The sequence below is a fragment of the Heterodontus francisci genome, chromosome 40 (assembly GCF_036365525.1).
Source record: "Heterodontus francisci isolate sHetFra1 chromosome 40, sHetFra1.hap1, whole genome shotgun sequence".
Lineage (NCBI taxonomy): Eukaryota > Metazoa > Chordata > Chondrichthyes > Heterodontiformes > Heterodontidae > Heterodontus > Heterodontus francisci.
Genome location: NC_090410.1, coordinates 15,397,141 through 15,419,699, shown reverse-complemented (window position 1 = coordinate 15,419,699; position 22,559 = coordinate 15,397,141). Strand labels below are relative to the sequence as shown.

The 22,559-nt window shown below is 46.5% G+C and overlaps 1 protein-coding gene across 8 annotated transcripts in view; it reads right to left on the bottom strand.

Moving 5' to 3' along the window:
• LOC137353113 (homeobox protein Meis1-like) overlaps positions 1–22,559 on the bottom strand; it is a 639,330-nt gene that overhangs the window by 42,529 nt on the left and 574,242 nt on the right. For all 8 annotated transcript variants that reach the window (XM_068019113.1, XM_068019117.1, XM_068019115.1 and 5 more), the window contains exon 8: positions 13,355–13,500. In XM_068019113.1, the coding sequence (XP_067875214.1) occupies positions 13,355–13,500 (146 nt within the window). The remainder of the gene's footprint in view (positions 1–13,354; positions 13,501–22,559) is intronic.

Sequence of the window (22,559 nt, the reverse complement as noted above, 5' to 3'; positions counted from 1 at the left end):
CAGAAACAGGGGAGATGTTGGTAATATCACTGAACTAGTAATCCAGAATCCCAGGCCATTGCCCTGGGGACTTGGGTTCAAATCCCACCACGGCAGCTGGTGAAATTTAAATTCAATTAATTAATTAACATCTGGAATTGAAAGCTAGTCTTAGTAATGGTGCCTTGAATCTATCATCGATTGTCGTAAAAACCCATCTGGTTCACTAATGTCCTTTCGGGAGGGAAATCTGCCATCCTTACCTGGTCTGGCCTACATGTGGCTCCAGACCCACAGCAATGTGGCTGAATCTTAACTTCCCTCTGAAATGGCCCAGCAAGCCACTCAGTTCAAGGGCAATTAGGAATGGGCAACAAATGCTGGCCTTGCCAGCGACGCCCACATCCCAAGAAAGAATAATAAAAAGGGCTGACTCTCTACGCTGAGAGAGACAAAAAAAAACAAAGAGTGGCAACGATAAGACATATCATTTGAAGGTTCACCTGAGAGTCACCAAGGATTCATCTGCTGGGAAATGCTCAATGCCATTTTAAAATATTTACTCCATGGCTCAGGGTTTGAACTTTCAGTCACGTGGAAATGGGAGTAAGTCCCCCCCTCCCCTTACCCTCAATCCCAAAGACGCTTCGTCTCACAGGGGGCCCCAGTTACTCTCCTCTGTCCGGACCAGGGGTGGCAGGGGGGATGTGCTTCATGTGTGAGCCCAGATGTTAGTGTCAATGCCCATTCAACAGTGGAGGCTTCATAGCCTGGCCCGATCCATTCCTTGCCTGTCGGTCACGCACCTGCTACGTCCGGCATGGGGTAGCTGCACTGTGATTGGAACGAGGAAACCCCGCTGAGCAATTCATTTCCCTAACCCACAAGGGGGCGAAGGGGATGTGTTGGGGGCGAATCTACCTGAGCCCCCACTGATATAGGCTCACGCGGCTCAGACCAGTACTTGGACCGGGGATCATCCTCAGCCTGCGGGACTCAGTCTTACACTGGGCAGTGTGCTTAGAGTCCAAGTCATAGTGGGAGAGGCTGCGCAGTCCACTGAAGGGAAACCAATGCCCATTCTGACGCCAATTGGTAGGCCGAGCAAAGTGGTGCTGTGGAAAGATGGGGGCCTGCTAAAGAACTGGCATTCATCACCACATCTGGAGCTGCCAGCTGATTGGCCAGGATGCTTTGGACTCTTGACTCTCAGTTGGAAGGTTGCGGGTTCAAATCCCAGAGTTTTGAGTACAAAATCTGGGCTGGCACGCCCAGTGCTGCACTGTTGGAGATAACGTCTTTCACCTGGTCATCCCCCAGGTGGATGAAAATGATCCCAGGGCACAATTTGAAAAAGAACAATGGTGCCTCCCTGGTGTCTTGGCCAATATTTATCTCTCAACCAACACCAGAAACAAATTACCTGCCCATTTACTTCATTGCTCACTGTGGGATCTTACTGTGCACAAATTGGTTGTGGCCCCTGTCTGCCTGCTCCAGTCAATACGAAGAACTCATGGCACTAGTCAAAGAGTTTTAACCCCCAACCCACACCACCAAAAAAAAAAGATCTGGTTATATGTCACGTTGCTGCTGGCGGGAGCTTGCTGTGCACAGATTGGCTGCTGCGTTTCCAACATGTCCTGAGATTATGAAAGGCGCTATATAAATGCATGCTCTTCCTTTCAATATTGGCTTTAACGTTTCAGGCCCAGTTAATTATCATGTGATTCAAATCTACGTGAAGGTGTGAGGTAGGGTCAGAATGTGCGAGACTTGCTAAGTCTGGCCAAGAAGGCAGTGTCCTTAAAAAGCTTTTTGCCATGTAGCTGAAGTAATCACAAAAGATCACAACTTTAGCCATCTAATTACAGACTAAATGTGTCTTTCTTTTCTCAGGCTTCTTGAAGGGCAGTGACAACAGATGGCAGATAACATTATGATCCATTTAATGCTTTAAGAAAAGCGGTGGGCTAGCCTTTTACAGGCCATGGCTTTGGTGGCCTCTCTGTTTCTTATCTGACAGGCCTGTGATAGATGAGTCCTGGGCCCCAGTGTCTCACACACTGAGGCCTGTGTCATAGGCATTTGACAGCAGGGTGACGGATGGGGCCTGTAGAAAACACAGACCTCCATCCACACTCCTAGGCCTGACAGCGGGCTAGGCCCCAGGGGGTTGCCATGGGATACGGGATCATGCTGCCTCTTCCCCCTGCCTCCAATTGCAAATAACCACATAACAAACAGACTTGCTGGGATTGTAACAGCTGTGACCTAACACGAACCTGGAAAAAGGACAAAAGTGTCCTCGGAGATGAATGATTAATTATGATCTTTGGAGAGGACAGAGGTCTTTCAGGTCAGAATGTAAAGCAAAATCACATGTTTTCAAAACAAGTATGATGTACATCATTTAATACCGCATCCCCCCTCCCCCCACCCCACGCCGTCCTTTTAAACAGCTCTTACAGAGTTTTACCTCAACCTCAGAATATTTCAGTACTTTGCTTAAAGCTAAGAATATGGTTTGTAGCTTGCAGTTTTGGCAATGCACAGTTCTGAGTCAAGTGATTTTGGGTTCAAGCCCTGATCCAGAGTCTTGGCCACACAATCTAAGCTGAGTCTCCAGTGGAATACTGAAGGAATGCTGCACTGTCCGAGGTGCCAACTTTAATCCAGCCCCTGTCTGGCTGTTCCGGTTAGTAAGAAGAACTCATGGTACTATTCAAAGAGTTATATCCCTCAACCAACACCAAAAAGAGTTGCTCTGTACAGAGTCAATGTCTGAGGATTTCACCTTCACCCTAACACACCACGAACTGTAGTCCCTACACGAGGGACAGTAAGCTGCTTCACTAAATTGCCTGGACAGACTGTCAATATTTTGGTTGGAGGGTCAGTGTTTTACAGCCACTGGGGGTCTCCCTGATCTCCCAGACGTGGATCTGCACTGCCCTCAGCTGTTCTGCTCTTGCTGTAGCCTTGGGACTCTATGGGCTGAATTTTCCTATCCCCGCGGAGGTGCTGTTGGAGACGGGAGGGGGATGGTAGGTGAGGAAGATGCAATTGACTGGCGTCAGGCCAGCTCTGAGACGTACCGCCTCCATATACTTTTCCTGGAGGCAGGCTCCCAGCAGAGACGGCTACAACCTCACAGCGGCAGGTAGCCAATTAGGGCTAAGAATTTGGTTTGTCTGCTCATGCAGCTCATGTAACAATGGCAGCCGCTACCATCTGACTGAGGGCACCTCCATAGCAGCGCTGCTGCTCCTACTGCTCAACTCTCAGCAGCGTCCAGATTGCAATGGAGGCTGGTGGGCCTAGCCACATGCGCCACAATTCCAGAATTGGAGCCCAGAACAGACTTCCCGAAGCTGGAACCTGACTGCCATCCCCAATTGGCCGAGGCTCCCAGAGGCAGCTTCTTAATTGGCCCCCAGGAAGATCACACCCGACATCCCGGCACAGCCACTTCCGGATTCCCAACCCGGAATTCAGGCTGACGTTAGGATTGTGACCCACCTGGGAAAATACAGCCCTATGTTTGTGTGGGAATTCCTGCTCAGGTAAAGCAGCTGTAACGCCTCAGGGCAGAGACGGCAGTGGGAGCTTCGGAGATGGAGGGAGGGGAGAAGGATGTAAGTGATAAAATGCTGTGGGTGGAGGGGAGGACAGGAGTGAGCAAGTATCAATTGGGTTAGGGTTGGGAATTAACTGAGGGGAGGGGGAGTGTGAGAGTATTAATTGAGGGAGAGGGAGACAGACCAACAGACAATATTAACTGAGGGGGAGAGACAGAGAGAGATGGACAGTATTAACTGAGGGGGAGAGAGCGAGAGAGAAAGAGACAGTATTAACTGAGTGAGAGAGTCAGTATTAACTGAGGGCAACGGTCAGTATTAACTGAGGAAGAGCAAGACAGTAATAACTGAGGGAGGTAGACAGTATTAACCGAGAGAGAGAGACAGTGTTAACTGAGAGAGAGAGACAGTATTAACCGAGGAGGAGAGACAGTATTAACCAAGAGAGAGAGACAGTATTAATCGAGGGAGAGAAAGTATTAATCGAGGGAGAGAGACAGTATTAACTGAGGGAGAGTGACAGTATTAACTGAAAGAGAGAGAGACAGTATTAACTGAGAGAGAGAGACAGTATTAACTGAGAGAGAGAGAGACAGTATTAACTGAGAGAGAGAGACAGTATTAACCGAGAGACAGAGACAGTATTAACTGAGAGAGAGAGACAGTATTAACTGAGAGAGAGAGACAGTATTAACCGAGAGACAGAGACAGTATTAACTGAGAGAGAGAGACAGTATTAACTGAGAGAGAGAGACAGTATTAACCGAGAGACAGAGACAGTATTAACTGAGAGAGACAGTATCAACTGAGGGAGACAGACAGTATTAACCGAGACAGTATTAACCGAGAGACAGAGACTGTATTAACCGAGGGAGAGAGACAGTATTAACTGAGAGAGACAGACAGTATTAACTGAGAGAGAGAGACAGTATTAACTGAGAGAGACAGTATCAACCGAGGGAGAGAGACAGTATTAACCGAGACAGTATTAACCGAGAGATAGAGACAGTATTAACCGAGAGAGAGAGACAGTATTAACCGAGGGAGAGAGACAGTATTAACTGAGAGAGAGAGACAGTAATAACTGAGAGAGAGAGAGACAGTAATAACTGAAAGAGAGACAGTATTAACTGAGAGAGAGACAGTGTTAACTGAGAGAGAGAGACAGTATTAACTGAGAGAGAGAGAGAGACAGTAATAACTGAGAGAGAGACAGTAATAACTGAAAGAGAGACAGTATTAACTGAAAGAGAGACAGTATTAACTGAGAGAGAGAGACAGTATTAACTGAGAGAGAGAGACAGTATTAACCAAGGGAGAGAGACAGTATTATCCGAGAGACACAGTATTAACCGAGGGAGAGAGACAGTATTAACCGAGAGAGAGACAGTATTAACTGAGAGAGACAGTATTAACGGAGAGAGAGACAGTATTAACCGAGGGAGAGAGATAATATTAACTGAGAGAGAGAGACCGTATTAACCAAGAGAGACATAGTATTAACCGAGGGATAGAGACAGTATTAACTGAGGGAGAGACATCGTATTAACCGAGGGAGAGAGACAGTATTAACTGAGAGAGAGAGACAGTATTAACGGAGGGAGAGACAGTATTAACTGAGAGAGAGAGACAGTATTAACTGAGAGAGAGAGATAATATTAACTGAGAGAGAGAGACCGTATTAACCAAGAGAGACATAGTATTAACCGAGGGATAGAGACAGTATTAACTGAGGAAGAGACATCGTATTAACCGAGGGAGAGAGACAGTATTAACCGAGAGAGAGAGACACAGAATCACAGAATAACAGAGTGCCGAAGAGGCTCTTCGGCTCATCGAGTCTGCACCTGACCTGTCCACCTAATCCTATTTGCCAGCACTTAGCCCATAGCCTTGAATGTTATGACGTGCCAAGTGCTCATCCAGGAACTTTTAAAGGATGTGAGGCAACCTGCCTCTACCACCCTCCCAGGCAGGGCATTCCAGACCTTTACACCCTCTGGGTAAAAAAGTTCTTCCTCAAATCCCCCTTAAACCTCCCGCCCCTCACCTTAAACTTGTGACCCCTCGTAACTGACCCTTCAACTAAGGGGAACAGCTTCACCCTATCCACCCTGTCCATGCCCCTCATAATCTTGTACACCTCGATCAGTCACCCCTCAGTCTTCTCTGCTCCAGTGAAAACAACCCAAGCCTATCCAACCTCTTAAATGTTCCGTCACAGGCAACATCCTGGTGAATCGCCTCTGCACCCCCTCCAGTGCAATCACATCCTTCCTATAATGTGGCGAATAGAATTGCACACAGTACTCTTGCTGTGGCCTTACCAAAGTTCTGTACAACTCCAACATGACCTCCCTGCTTTTGTAATCTATGCCTCGATTGATAAAGGCAAGTGTCCTATATGCCTTTTTCACCACCCTATTAACCTGCCCTTCTGCCTTCAGAGATCTATGGACAAAGACGCCAAGGTCCCTTTGTTCCTCAGAACTTCCCAGTGTCAGGCCATTCATTGAATACCTCTGTGTCACATTACTCCTTCCAAAGTGTATCACCTCACACTTTTCAGCGTTAAATTCCATCTACCACTTTTCTGCCCATTTGACCATCCCGTCTATATCTTCCTGTAACCCAAGACACTCCACCTCACTGTTAACCACTCGGCCAATTTTTGTGTCATCCGCGAACTTACTGATCCTACCCCCCACATAGTCATCTATGTCGTTTATATAAATGACAAACAATAGGGGACCCAGCACAGATCCCTGTGGTACGCCACTGGACTCTGGCTTCCAGTCACTAAAACAGCCGTCTGTCATCGCTCTCTGTCTCCTACAGCTAAGCCAATTTTGAATCCACCTTATCAAGTTACCTTGTATCCCATGTGCATTTACCTTCTTGATAAGTCTCCCATGTGGGACCTTGTCAAAGGCTTTAGTGAAATCCATGTAAACTACATCAACTGCACTACCCTCATCTACACACCTGGTTACATGCTCAAAAAATTCAATCAAATTTGTTAGGCATGACCTCCCTCTGACAAAGCCATGCTGACTATTCCTAATCAAATTTTGCCTCTCCAAGTGGTGATAGATTCTCTCCTTCAGAAGTTTCTCCAATAGTTTCCCTACCACTGACGTGAGACTCAATGGTCTGTAGTTCCCTGGCTTATCTCTACAACCTTTCTTAAATAGTGGGACCACATTAGCTGTTCTCCAGTCCTCTGGCACCTCCCCCGTGGCCAGAGAGGAATTAAAAATTAGGGTCAGAGCCCCTGCAATCTCCACCCTCACCTCCCACAGCATCCTGTGATACAAATCGTCTGGACCTGGAGATTTATCCACTTTTAAGCCTTCCAAAACCTCCAATACCTTGTCACTCCCTATGACAATTTGCTCAAGAACCTCACAGTCTTTCTCTCTAAGTTCCATATCTACATCCTCTTTCTCTTAGGTGAAGACAGATGTGAAGTATTCGTTCAACACCCTACCAATGTCCTCTGGCTCCACCCACAAATTTCCCCCTTGGTCCCTAACTGGTCCTACTCTTTCCCTGGTTATCCTCTTCCCATTGATATACTTATAGAATATCTTGGGATTTTCCCTACTTTTACCAGCATATCCCCTCTTTGCTCTCCTAATTGCTTTCTTAAGCTCCATCCTACACTTTCTATACTCCATTATTTTGCTCTCCTTGTATTTGCTAAAAGCCTCTCTTTTCCTTCTCATCGTATCATGAATGTTTCTGGTCATCCATGGTTCTCTGGGCTTGTTGCTCCTACCTGTTACCCTAGATGGAACATGTTGGGCCTGTACCCTCCCCATTTCCTTTTTGAATGCCCCCCACTGCTCTTCTGTAGATTTCCCGACAAGTAACTCTTTCCAGTCTACCTTGGCCAGATCCTGCCTTATTTTACTAAAATTCGCTCTCCCCCAATCCAAAACCTTTTTTTGCAACTTGTCTATTTCTTTCTCCATAACAAGCTTAAATTGTACCATGTTGTGGTCGCTATCACCAAAATGGTCCCCCACCAACACATCAACCACCTGTCCGGCTTCATACCCCAGAATTAGGTCCAGCACTGCACCCTCCCTTGTTGGATCCTCTACATATTGAGCTAAAAAGTTCTCCTGTATACATTTTAAGAACTCCACTCCATCTAAGCCCTTAATACGATGACTATCCCAATTAATGTTGGGAAAGTTGAAAGCACCTAATATAATTACCCTATTGTTTTTACACACCTCTGCAAATTGCGCACATATTTGCTCCTCAATTTCCCGCTGACTATCTGGGGGTCTATAATAAACACCTAGCAATGTGGCCATCCCTTTTCTATTCCTAAACTCTACCCATAAAGCTTCATTTGATGCCCCCTCCAAGATATCATTTCTCCTTACTGCAGTAACTGACTCCTTAACTAATACTGCAATGCCCCCTCCTCTTTTACCCCCTCCTCTGTCTCGCCTGAAGATTCTATATCCTGGGATATTGAGCTGCCAATCCTGCCCCTCCCTCAACCATGTCTCCATGATGGCTACTATATCACAATTCCATGTGTCAATCATTGCCCTTAACTCGTCCGTTTTACCTGCAATACTCCTGGCATTAAAGTGGAGGCCTTCCATCCTGGTCTTACTCCCTTGAAACTTACTTCCGCTGTATTCCCTCTGACTTGTATTAACTGAGACAGTATTAACTGAGAGAGAGAGACAGTATTAACCGAAGGAGAGACATAGTATTAACCGAGGGAGAGAGACAGTATTAACTGAGAGAGAGAGACAGTATTAACCGAGGGAGAGACATAGTATTAACCAAGGGAGAGAGACAGTATTAACCGAGAGAGAGACATAGTATTAACTGAGAGAGAGTGATAGTATTAACCGAGGGAGAGAGACAGTATTAACCGAGGGAGAGACAATATTAACCGAGGGAGAGACAGTATTAACCGAGGGAGATAGACAGTATTAACCGAGGAAGAGACATAGTATTAACCGAGGGAGAGACATAGTATTAACCGAGGGAGAGAGACAGTATTAACTGGAAGAGTCAGTGTTAACCGAGGGAGAGAGTCATTACTAACTGAGAGAGAGAGAGACAGAATTAACTGCAGGAGAAAGACAGTATTAATTGAGGAAGAGTCAGAATTTTAAATGGGATGCACGAGGAGACTAAGAGTCTATGTAAGTCAGGAGGCTGAGACTGATGGGCTAGTGAGACTTGGTGACTATCAGAGGTCTGTATTCAGGGCTGGTTTGGCGCTGCTGCCTTTATTGAAGGTGCCTGAATTTTTCCTAGCTCTGTAGTTTCAACGCTCAAAATAATCAAGCAAAGCTTAAGTCTCTCTTTACCATCGATCTCGCTTCCCAACCTCTATTGATCGAGCTCCTTTCCTAAAGCTGCATCTCCTCCTGACTCAGCTCCCTTCGCTGTGACGTTCTTCCTCAGTCCATACTTCCTGCGGGACGTCAAGCAATTTTCTCTCATTTCCAATCTTGTTCATGGTTTGTGAATGTCGTACCTGTGTCCTGTGAAACTTCTCACAACACTTCTAATAGATAACATCCCTGCATCATAAAACACGGCGGGGTTGGAGCACGGGGGTGCGGGGGGAATTTCCCCGGCAGATCATGGTGCTAAAGAGCCTGTGAGGTGGTCAACGTGGGATCTTAAGTTGAAAGGTCAGGATGGCCAGCGTTTAGCCACAGTCGTTATTCGATAAAGGGGAATGATAGTGATTGACCCTTTCCTAACAGTGACCAGCTGATCAGGAGTAAACAAGATATTGCAGGGGAATTCGACCACTAATTAAAAGATACTTTACTTACTACTGGAGGTTTGAAGATGATTTCTGAAACATGCCGGGAGAGTTCCTGGGACACTGTAAAGACTTTGCCAGCACTCTCGCAACACTTATTCCAGAAATACTTTGAGGACTTTACCTAAAAAGAGTGAGTGCTGTGCTACTCTATCTTATTAGCCACATTATAATAATCACCAAGAGACAGGAAGTGCTTGGTCATGGGTATCTTGCTAGGGGTCCCCCTTGGTCTACAGGAGGAATGGGAGGTGGACATGAGGCCAGGCACAGCAGCACCAACTGCTGCAGGGGAAAGGGACATGAATGCAAGGTAGACACCTTCCCCCGTTGTGGGTACAGGACTTCCCTCCTCCTCTGGACCTCCTCCTCCAGGACCTCCAGTACATGTCCAAGAACCTGTGCACCTTCGCCCATGGTCCCTGAGCCAGACTGAAACCAGTCAGTGAAAGAGGCTTTTTTAAATTTGTTCATGGGATGTGGGCGTCGTTGGCAAGGCCAGCATTTATTGCCCATGCCTAATTGCCCTTGAGAAGGTGGTGGTGAGCTGCCTTCGAGAACTGCTGCAGTCTTTGGGGTATAGGTACACCCACAGTGCTATTAGGAAGGGAGTTCCAGGATTTTGACCCAGCGACAGTGAAGGAATGGCAATATAGTTCCAAGTCAGGATGGTGTGTGGCTTGGAGGGGAACTTGCAGGTGGTGGTTTTCCCATGTATCTGCTGCCCTTGTTCTTCTAGTTGGTAGAGGTCGCGGGTTTGGAAGGTGCTGTCTAAGGAGCCTTGGTGCATTGCTGCAGTGCCTGTTGCAGATGGTACACACTGCTGCCACTGTGCGTCGGTGGTGGAGGGAGTGAATGTTTGTGGATGGGGTGCCAATCAAGTGGGCTTCTTTGTTCTGGATGGTGTCGATCTTCTTGAGTGTTGTTGGAGCTGCACCAATCCAGGCAAGTGCAGAGTGTTCCATCACACTCCTGACTTGTGCCTTGTAGATGGTGGACAGGCTTTGGGGAGTCAGAAGGTGAGTTACTCACCGCAGGATTCCTAGCCTCTGACCTGCTCTTGTAGCCACGGTATTTATATGGCTACTCCAGTTCAGTTTCTGGTCAATGGTAACCCCCAGGATGCTGTGTGGAGCCCAACTATACTGCTCCTGGAAATTCAGCCCTTGAATGCTAAACCTGCAGGTGTCTGTTTAACACCTCCAGGCGAGTTCAAATTATGTTAATCAGCAAACAGCCTTGAAATTGTGCGCTGAAAACAGATTTTCAAACAGAAGCGTCTTCTTAACACAGCACCTATTTAGCGCCTGTTTTCACCCATTCACCAAAGTAACCCCCAGAAGCTTTAACACCAAACATTTGCTGTCCAGTTTTCATTTGGACAGTTTCTAGAAGCTTTCTTTACACTTGGGCCATCAAATGCAAAACAGTAAAATAGATAACCGCAGTAATATGTGTGTGTGTGTGTGTGTGTGTGTGTGTGTGTGTGTGTGTGTGTGTGTGTGTGTGTGTGTGTGTGTGTGTGTGTGTGTGTGTGTGTGTGTGTGTGTGTGTGAATATGTTTGCATGTATATATGTGTACATGTCTGTGAATTCAAACATGTGTGCATACACGAATATGTGTCTCTTTGTGCACATGTGCCTTTGTACATGCATGTGATTGTACGAGTCTGTGTTTCTGTACGTGTGTGCCCTTTTGTGTATTTGTGTGTCTTTGTACATGACTATGTGTATATACGTGTTGGGGGAATTCTGGAGCATAAATTGGGCACAAAATATTGGAAAAACTCAGACCTTGGCCTAACCCTCCTACCCGCATGTTTGCCCTCTTTGTGCTGTGGCATTGATGATGATAACTCGGCATATTCCAAATCAATGGGTCCTGACCAGGGGGCAATGGGCAGAAACCAGCTGGGAATTCCTTCTCAGTGTATGAAGATTCTCAAAGGCCTTTACATCCTTAAGTTACAGGATGAGCACTTGGGAATAGGTTCAGGAGATTAATGCTGTCTGATTAGCTCTCCCTGCAATCTAATGCGTTTACAGGCATTTCAATTCGTTACTGTTTGCTCAGTTGCTATTAGAAGTAATTTGTTTAACTAACCAGCAAAAGGATTTATCCTAATTAATTACTGTAATTAAACATCTAACTACTAACCTGAAGGTTATAGGCCTTCCTTTTATGGAGGTCTAGCTCCAAGATCAAGGCCCACAGGACCTCAAGATTGAAGGGAAGATGAGATAAATTGGGAAGATGAAGCTTGGCTTTCATAAGGAACACAGCAAGAGGAGGAGGCCATTCAGCCCTTGAGCCTGTTCCACCATTCAATGAGATCAAGCTGATCTGTATCTCATCTCCATCCACTTACCTTGGCTTCAAGTCCTATTATACCCTCATACCTAGAGCCTGGAGATTGCAGGACGGAGGAAATACTTAGGGAGGTCAGGAGATATAAACAACTGCTATCTCCTTCCCATCTAGACTGACAATTGAAAACCCTATCCACAGGAATGTGACTGTCTCAAGGCCAAAACCAACCCTACACTCCACCCTCAGTCAGCCAAACCTAGCTCTGCCACTGGGAGAGGGGTCATGACCCGATCAAACACTAGGGTGGGTCCATAACCTTATCAAACATGGGGAAGGGTCATGACCTTATCAAACACTGGAAAAGGTTATGACCCTGTCAAACACTGAGGAAGGGCCATGACCCGATCAAACACTGAGTAACAAACAATGGGGAGAGGTCATGACCCTGTCAGTGGGGAGGGGTCATGACCCTGTCAAACACTGGGAAAGGTCATGACCCTATCAAACAATGGGCAGAGGTCATGACCCTGTCAAACAGTGAGGAGGAGTCATGACCCTGTCAAACACTGGGAAAGGTCATGACCCTTTCTAACACTGGGGAGAGGTCATGACTCTGTTAAACGCTGGGGAGGGGGCTATGAGATCCTAAAAAGCACTGAGGAGGGATTGTGATTCCATCAAACATTGAGGAAGGGGTCATTGGACCCTATAAAATGTCACTTTCCCCATATAGGGTCAAGAATAGCCCTGGCTTTAGTGGGATCACTGCAAACTAAACCGGTTGGTGTTTCTGGTGGAGCCATGAAAATCAGGGATGCACAAGAGGCCAGAATTGAAAGAGCAGAGATCTCACAGGGCTGGAGGAGATTCCATAGATAGGGAAGGGTGACTAGGGATTCATTTTCTTGATGTTGGCCTGAATGGATCTCCTGTAGCATTTGGGGGAATGCGTAGAAACAAAAAGAGGTGAAAACCGACACTTTCAAAGATGGGCAGGGCCAATTGTTTGCACGTTGCTCTGAAATATGTCTCACATTATAAAACGGGGCAGATTTCCGAGCATCAAACGATGTATCCTTAACTTTAAAAATCTCAGCCTCATGTTAGTCTTGCATCTCCATATCTCTGTAACCTTGCCCTACAATCCTGCTGTTCCAACTGTGGCCTCGGGTCTCTCCAATTTTAATCACTCCACCATTGATTTCAGCAGCCTAAACTCTGGAATTGCCCCTCTAAATCTCTCTGTCTCTCCACCTCTCTCTCTTCTTTAAGACTCTCCTTCGAACTAAATCTTTGGCCAAGCTTTTGGTCACATGCCCCAATACTGCCATCTGTGGCTTGGTTTCATATTTTGTCTGATAATGCTTCTGTGAAGCACCTTGGGACATTTTACTACACTGAAGGTGCTCTATAAATGCAAGTTGTTGTTGTATTGCCGCCTTTTCGCATTGGAAATGCCGATACGATGAGATGAAGTTAGGGAGGAGGCTTGTGTGGGGCATAAATGCTAGCATGGAGCAGTTGGGCCGAATGGCCGTAAATTCCATGTCATTCTTTGTAACATGTGGAGGGTTTGGATATTCTATGGGTTTGTGGACAGGATGATGGGTATGGGTAAATGTGGGGCCCTGGGAGCAGAAGATGGAGTTTGTCTTGCACTCTTACCGTAAGGTGCTGGAAGAGCCAAGCCCTCATGATATTGGTGGCGACTTTGGGAAAGATGCCTCTTTTTTTCTGACGCCTCTTGTCCTTGTCCAGATCATCATCGTCGCCAGTCCCAGGCGACGCCACGCTGTTGTCCAACGCATCTCCTGAGGAGAGAAGAATCGTGCGATTAGCAATACCCCTAGAGGTGGGTTGGCTTTCATTTTCTTTTTTAATGGGATCAATCTAAGGGACATCACTACTGGGAAAGGGAACATTTTTTTCCACATTGTGTCTCAGAATCTGATTTACCCCGGGTTGAATTGTCTGTCCAAATTGGAAAGAAATGGTTTATGATTTGACTGATCCCTGCAGTGGATGGAAATTCTCTACCAGTGTACCTTAATCCCATCCTTACAAATCCACCACCTCCCATTTGTTGCCCTCAGTCATGTCGGCAGTCATTCAGTAGTAGTAGGATGTGTGGCTCGAAAACAGAAAGTTGTGTGTTTGGACCCCACTCCTGAGACTCAAGCCCTCAGTTGACACTCCAGTGCAGTTCTGAGGGAATGAGATGCTGTCTTTAGGATGAAATGTTAAACTGAGGCCCCGTCTGCCTTCTCAGGTGGATACAAAAGATTCCACGTCACTATTTCCCTGGTGTCCTGGCCAACATTTATCCCTCAACCAACATCAACACAAAGAGATCATCTGATAACTTATCTCCTTACTGTTCGCAGATGGGCTGCCGTGATTCCTACTTTTAGAGCAGTGACAACACTCCATTGGCCGTACAGCAAGTTGAGACGCCCTGGGGTCATTAAAGGCGCTATATAAATACAAGTTGTTGTTGTGGAATGACATTCTCACATCCGCTAATTAAAATGAACAGGGTAACCCCTGTGCTGAAATAACGGACAGAGAAACGTCAAATGAACATCTTAGGCATTTGACAGTTAATGTCGCCTTCGGCCATATCTTGGTGTCTGTAACCAAATCTGTGGAACACGTAGGTTGTTCCCGTCTCATGCTCTTATCATGTTGTTGACATGTTCATGAGTTCACTTCCCTCCTGAGCCAAGCATCCAATCATACCTTGGATTGATCAGGTTCCTCAGAACAGCTTCCAGAAAACCCTTAAGCTCATTTTGTTACTTGAAATGGTTTAAATCCAGAGTGGAAACCTGACCTATCGATCCACGTGTGTTCCTTTTTAATCACCGTGACAACACATAAACTCAAGCAACAAACAAAAAAAAGATTACATTCAGAATAGTTCAAAATGAATAGCACATCCTCTGAATTCTTTTTCGGTATATTGCGTTTATATGGAAAGGAAGAATGTTCCAGAAAGAGTGGGGTTGCTGGATTTCCAGATTGAGTTGGACTCTTGTGTGGAGGTTTGGAATACAATTGCCTTCCTCTGAGGTGCCTCATTTAAGATGGTTGCCCAAACTTGGTGGCACATTTAATGAGATGACTGTGTTGTGTCGTGAGGCCCCAAGTACTGCCAACCCTGGGCAGGATTGCCAGCTCTGATTGGATCTATCCCTGGAGGATTCATCACATGACCTGCGGCCTTGAACCGCCCCACCCAGTCAAACGGCCTCTTTTCTTCCTCCCACCACCACCACTCCCCCGTCCCCGATATTTGTAAAAACGATGAACAAAGGTGTTCAAAGGAAATGAGAAATTGCACCATTTATTTTGTGCCCTCCCGTGGACTTCTTCTCTCAGGTATTGCTCACAGGTGATTAATCTTTTAACCCAGAAAGTGGTGAGAATGTGAAACTTCTTTACCCAGAGAGTGAAAAGAAAGAAAGGCTTGCACTTATATAGCGCCTTTCACAGCCACAGTAAGTCCCAAAGCCCTTTACAGCCAATGACGTACATCTGAAGTGTAGTCGCTGTTGCAACGTAGGAAATACAGCAGCCAATTTGTGCACAGTAAGCTCCCACAAGCAGTCATCACTGGCGGCTGCCCCTTGATTTGAGGATGATGTCTCCTCAAGGTCACGAGTTTCTGCCATGGCTCTTCAGGTGACTGCACAGGCCGATTCTCAACCTGCGGATTTTGGGCACATTGGGCAGGACGTCCCATGAGGTAGCGGGATCTGGAGTGCAGGATTTATTTCCTTTTCTTTCCTTCTCTGCCTCATCATTGGACTCAAAGCTTGATGCAGCTTGATAGACAAGTTGTCGCCATTTTGAACAATTGGTAGCAAGCTCCTCCCAGTCATCAATGTCATTGCTGCTGCACTTCAAGGAGTGCTTCAGAGTGTCTTTGAAACATTTTCTTTGTCCTCCCCTGGAACACTGGCCATTTGAGAGTTGAGAAAACAGGACCTGGTGGGGGTGACTGTTTTCGGCCATCCGGATACAATGTCCAGTCCATCGACGTTGGTTTTGCAGGAGTTTTGCCTGGATGTTTCTGAAGCTGGCTTCAAGAAGGACACTAGCGTAATGTGATAATGACCAGATCATCTGTTTTAATGATGTTGGTTGAGGGATAAATATTGGCCAGGACACCGGGGAGAACTCCCCTGCTCTTCTTCAAAATAACGTCATGGGATCTTTTATGTCCACCTGAGAGAGCAGACAGGGCCTCAGTTTCACATCTTGTCCAAAGGGCAGGACAGCATGATATTTTTGCACTCGCATTCTGGAGTGGGACTTGAACCCGCAGCCTTCAGAGTCAGAGATGAGGGTGCAACCCACTGAGGTATGGTTGACAAACAGCAATTAGTGTGTGATGACATTGTGGAACTCCTTTACCCAGAGAGTGGTGAGACTGTGGAACTCGCCATCACAGGGAGTCGTTGCGGAGAATAGCGTAGATGCATTTAAGGCGCAGCTAGCTAGGCATATGGGGGAGAAGGGAATTGAGGGTTATGTTAATAGAGTTAGATGAGGAAGGATGGGAAGAGTGTCAAGTGGAACAGAAACTCCGGTGTGGACTTGTTGCACCAGTTTCTGTGCCATATATCCTGTGATTTTAAATAATTCCTGGACTGTCAAGGACAATCCAGGAGGGTTGGCAACCCTGGCCTTGTTGTGGTTTTCATGGCAACCCCAGAGGCGAAAGCACTGCAGGGAGCGAAGACCAATGCTCCTTGTGTCGGTGGCCGCTTTGGCTAGGGACAGATCAAGCTGAGCAGAGTGAACCTCCCCTAGCAAGGACGCGTGGAGTGAAGATTCAAGATCAGGATGGTCTGGGGCCTGGTCTTGTGCAGTTGTTCTCATGTGGCTGGCACTGCAATGGCCCTATCCTTTCCATCTAGAACATCTCCAACAATCTCCACCACATTAGGAAGAGGAGAGAAAATCCTCATAGACTAACTGGTGAGCTCATGTGTACTTGTCCTCACATGTTCTCCATTCACAGTGACAATGATCACCTGCAAGCCTGTTAAACCACACTGGAACGCTTCACGGCCATGCATAGGCACCACGGCAACAAGCATGTGCAAGGAAGAAACTAAGAATTGTAAAAAAGGTCGGGGGAAAGGGGGCAAATCTATTTGTAATTAAGTTACTTTTAATCAAGGAAGTTATGTGGATAGATTGGAGAGGATGAGGTTGTTCTCCTTAAAGAAGAGAAGGTTGAGATAGAGGTGTTCAGAGTCATGAGGGGACCACACAGTGCAGATAGAGAGAAACTGCTCCCATTGGCAGAAGGGTCGAGATCCAGACGACACAGATTTAAGGTAATTGGCAAAAGAACCAAAGGTGACATGAGGACAAACAGTTTTAGGTAGTGAGTGTTTAGGATCTGGAATGGACTGCCTGAGAGAGTGGTGGAGGCAGATTCAATCGTCGCTTTCAAGAGGGAATTGGATAATTAACTGAATAGAAAAAAAAATTCAGGGCTATGGGGAAAAGGTGGGGGAGTGGAATTAGCTGTTTTGCTGTTGCAGGGAGCAGCATAGACATGATGGGCCAAATGGCCTCTTTCTGTGCTGCAGCCATTCTACGATTATACGTGATTTAGGCATGCGGTGAGAAGTTGGGGCTGATCTGTGATTTTGAGTTGGTCACTTGGGGCCTTTGGGCTATTCCTAAAAAGTCTTCTGTTTGGGTGGGAGTAAAGATTGAGTGTGCCCGTTAACAGTGCGGGGCGCAAACTGAACGAGTGGTGCACTTTTAACAAGCGACATTTGTGGAGAGGAATTTCCTCACAGGCTCAGCCACTTTGGTGTAAACGACATGATGGGGTTTGCAGCAAAGTTATCGGAACAGAAGAAATTCACTCCCATTTTCGACAACACCAATGCTGTAATGTTGGTGGGACTGCACTCTTTCACTTTGTCTCACACACACACACACACACACACACACACACACACACACACACACACACACACACACACACACACACACACACACACACACACACACACACACACACACCACACACACACACCACTCCGCCTCTTCCTAATTCATGATATTCTCTTGGCAGTCCAATCAGTCTGCCTCTTTATTTCCCTTTTCTCATTCATTCACGGTTTGTGAATTTATGCATTTATGCTGTCTTAATAATAATAAAATCAGAGGCTTTCAACAGCTGCTGCACTATTTTATCCTCAGGCAAAAAAAAGGCTTAAAAGCCTGCCTGGAGGGCATCTAAATAATGCATCTGAGAGGACCAGCTCCATGTCCCCACTTGTCATAATGTACAATCCCCCGGTGCCCATCTCCCACCTCCTGTAATCCAAACATCTCATCTACCACAGCAACACTAGCATCCTCTTCAACAAAACATAGTGGAGAAGTGAGGACAAATAAGGAAAACAGAGGAAAAACCATATGGAGGTGGAAAAATAATCTAAAGCTTTGGTTCAACATGTCCGCGCACACACACATACATGTGCACGCACACAGACCACACACAAGAGCACACAAATACACGCGCAGCACACACAAGTGAACACACACACTTACATACATATTATCACATACTTGCACGCACACGGACGCGTCACATTTTGTTCCCCTGGTTGCTCCTGCTTTAAAATAGATTATAGTGATTCTCAGTGTAAAGCATGGACAGAGTTTCACTGACAACAGAGTTTCTGCTCTTGGTGAACAGCGACAATGAAAAGCCCCCTTTCCGGCTGTGTGTTGTACTCTGCACTCTTCGTCTCCTAGCGATCTCAGATCAGTGCCCTCCTCCATTAACTCCCCGGCATTTGGAAGTGTCAACGTGGACTTAAAACATCTCTAAATAACAGCTTATCTGGTTGTTATCACATTTCTGCTTGTGGGATTACTGTGCAGAAATTGGCTGCAGTGTTTCCTACCTCATAATAGTGACTACGCGTTAAAAGCACTCTATTGGCTGCAAGGTCCTTTCAGCCATCTTGAGGGTGTGAAAGGCACTATAGAAATGCAAGTATTTCTTTCTTGACTCTGGGTGGCTCAACAGCTGCCTGACATTGATGTGCACAAAAAGGGCGGCAGCCATTTCATGGTTTTTCTGCCCAGCAGCCAGCAATGTACAAACATTTACAAACAGTTTGTAATCTTCCCTCATCGGAGCTTTCACTTGGGCTGGTTTCCGAGTGCAATGGGGACCTCAAGGGTGTTAGGCTCCTTATTTGCAAATGGAATTTGCTTCACGCGTGGGTAAAGGACACCTCTTGTTTGCCATTACCCAATATGGCGGCCAGTGCACATCTACCTAGAAGTGTGTGTGTTTCCTGTCCGCCATCTTGGGGTCTTAATTGTCCAAGCTGCTCTCGAAAAATGACCTGATCCAATAGCTAGGTTTCTGTGGGCTGATTGACAGCCAGATGGACCAATACAAAGCTGGTACCTCTCAATTCCACCAATGACCAGCTTTCGTTGAAGCATGGCCATTGTCCACTCAGTCTCAGCACTATCCAGGCTGCCTCCTGGTTCTGGGTCCATCTCCATTGAAACTGCTTGGCTCTAGCATCAGACAAGCCCACCCAAGGCCCAAAGTCAGACAAGCCCACTCGAGGCCTAGACTTCCTCTTTGTTGTAACTTGACACTCTTTTCATTCCACTTCACATTATATGGAGAGACTGGAGAAGTTGGGATTGTTGTCCTCAGAGCAGAGAAGGTTAAGGGAAGATTTATAACAGGTGCTCAAAATGATGATGACGTGAATAGGAGGGTCAGTAACCAGATTTAAGGTAATTTGCAAAAGAACCAGGAGGAAAATGAAAAGGATTTTTTTTTGTGCAGCGAGTTGCTGTGATCTAGGATACGCTGCCTGAAAGGGGGATGGAAGCAGATTCAATTGTAACTTTCAAAAGGGAATTGGATAAATACTTGAAAAGGTAAAAATTTAGGGACAATGGGGAAAGCGTAGGAGAGTGGGACTAACAGAATAGCTCTTTCAAAGAGCCTGCAAAGTCACAATGGACCGAATGGCCTCATTCTGTGCTGTATGATTCTCAAAGATGTAGCAAGGTGCTAAATGAATACAAATCTTTCATGACCTTTCCCCACCAAGCTACACACCCCTGCTCTCTCTGCCCTAGGTCCCCGGCTCCTTGCCTCCAATACTTGAGAGCCATCATTCCCTCCCAGCCCAAACTTTGGTCTACTGCTCCCTCCCAAACACAGTCACCAACCCACCTTTCCTCACCAGCACCAAGCTAAGTCTCCCTTTTCTCTCTCCTGGACCCATCCATCACCCCTAACGTGGAAGCAAGTCCAGAGGGCATGGGTGCGGAAGTGACTACCGATGGTTGCCGGCTTGCAGTAGGGAGGTCACGTTCTTGGGTGAGCAGGCAATATGTGTGGGGAGAACAGGAGGACAATCTCCCTGACATAGGCTGGAGCAAGGACACAGAAGGTGCTGGGATCTGGAGCAGCTTACAATTGACAGGAGTATGGGAAGTGCAGGGTTTTGTCAGGGAACGAGCATAGACATTCACAAGGTGGATGCGATATCACCTGAGCCCCTCAATAGGATCAGTGTCCTCACTGACGGTCCCACACATATGTCTCATCCCGCTGGGTCACCCAGACCTGGAATCTCGGGCACACGACGAGTGTCAATGTGCCAGCTTCCTGCCTAACAGCTCTCCAGTGGCCGGAATACAAGGGCAAATGAAGCAAACCCACTCAACCAGCTGGGAGCCTCATTCCAAGGAGGAGTAGGCCCGAAGGCGAGTTGTAAAACCCTCCAGCACTGTCCTGGAGTCTCCAAGAATTAAAAGATTAATCTCTGCTGCAAGAAATACCATTTGTGCATGAATCACTAAAAGTTAACATGCAGCTACAGCCAGCATTTAGGAAGGCGAATGGAATGTTAGCAGTGTTACAAAGGCATTAGAGTATAAGAGTAAAGAAGTCTTCCTACAATTATACAGGGCATTGGTGAGGCCACAACTGGAGTACTGTTTTGGTCTCCTTACCGAAGGAAAGATATACTTGCCCTAGAGGGAGTGCAACAGAGGTTCACTAGACTGGTTCCTGGGATGTGCAGACTGTCCCATGAGGAGAGATAGACTAGACTAGGCCTATATTCTCTGAAGTTTAGAAGAATGAGAGGTGATCCAATTGAAACATGCAAAAATTTTAAGCAGCTTGACAGGGTAGACGCTGAAAAAATGTATCCTCTTTCTGGGGAATCTAGGACACGGGGTCACAGTCTCAGAATAAGGTGTCGGCCATTTTGGACTGAGATGAGGAGGAATTTCCTCGCTGAAAGGGTTGTGAATCTTTGGAATTCTCTACCCCAGAGGGCTGTGGATGCTCAGTTGGTGAATATAATTGTAGACAGAGGTCGATAGATTTTTGGGTACTAAGGGAATTCAGGGATATGGGTCTGATGCCAGAAGGTGGAGTTGAGGTAGATCAGCCATGATCTTGTTGAATGGCGGGGCAGGCTCGAAGAGCCAAAATGGCCTACCCCACCTGCTATTTCTTCTGTTCTTCAGAGGAAGGTACCACGAGGAATAGTTGAAGCCACTAGCGTAGATATACTTAAGGGGAAGCTAGATAAACATACTAGGGAGCAAGGAATTGAAGGATATGTTGATGGGGTTAGATGAAGAAAGGTGGGGGGGGGGGGAGCATAACCACCAGCATGGCCCTGTTGGGCCGAATGGCCTGTTCCTGTTACCATGGGAGGCTGTGTAAGCGAAATCATCGACACATTAAAAAAAAATGGTGTCTTTGATTTATTTTCTTTGGATGCTTTTAATTATTAGTTATTATAAACTACGAAAGATGGGAAAGAAAGGCTGTTTGACTGGAAGGGGCAGTTGGGAGTCCAACCCAACATTAGAGCCCACATTCTATCACTGGTGCTCCCTTCAAATGTGATTCTCACTGGGAACAGTGTTGTCAACTCCGGTTGGACGTATTCCTGGAATCAAACAGCATTCCGTCTCCAACTCCCTTACCCAGTTAAACAGCCTTTTTTGTGGCAAATATCAAATGAAAAAAGAAATGTTTGTTTTAGCCTCGCCTCCCCTGCCCTCCCCACCTTCTGATTTCTCCCCCAGGTATTTCTGGCAGTAATCTTTAGTTCCTGGAGATTCCAGGGAAGTGTCGGAACCTTAACTGGGAATGTGGGATCAGTGAATTCAGTGTTTGATGTGAAGAGGCCAGAATTTGGTCGCGTTCATTTTCTTTTTGCACCTCAGTTTAGGTCACGACCTGGATTTCTGGAGCGCCGTTGCGATATGGGAAAGGCCTCCGCGCTCTCGGAGGTGTGGAGCACTGGACTGGGAGAAGGAGTTCGTTCACTCTAGGGACAAAGTTCTGATAAGAGGCAAAAGGAAGCACTGCCCCAGTGCATGAGCAAGGCGAGTTTCTGAGCCGTCCACACATTCCCAAAGCACCTTTCGCAACCTCAGGGCGTTCCAAAGAACTTTACAGCCAACGTGCCATCACTGTTGCAAAGTAGGAAACATGGCAGACCATTTGTGAATAGTAAGATCCCATAAACAGCAACATGGCAACAACCAGATCATCTGTTTTTCTGATGATGTTGGTTGAGGGATAAATGAGGTAAGATCTGCCCTGCTCTTCTTTGAATAAGACCAGGGGATCCTCTACAGCCACCTGAGAAGGCAGAAAGTGCCTCAGTTTAGCAGCTCATCTGAAAGACAGCACCTCCCTCAGTGCTGCACTGGGAACATCAGGCAAGAGTTTATACTTGAGTGAGACTTGAACCCACAACCTTATGATTTAGAAGCACAAGTGCCACCCACAGAGCCAAGCTACAGACCAACAACA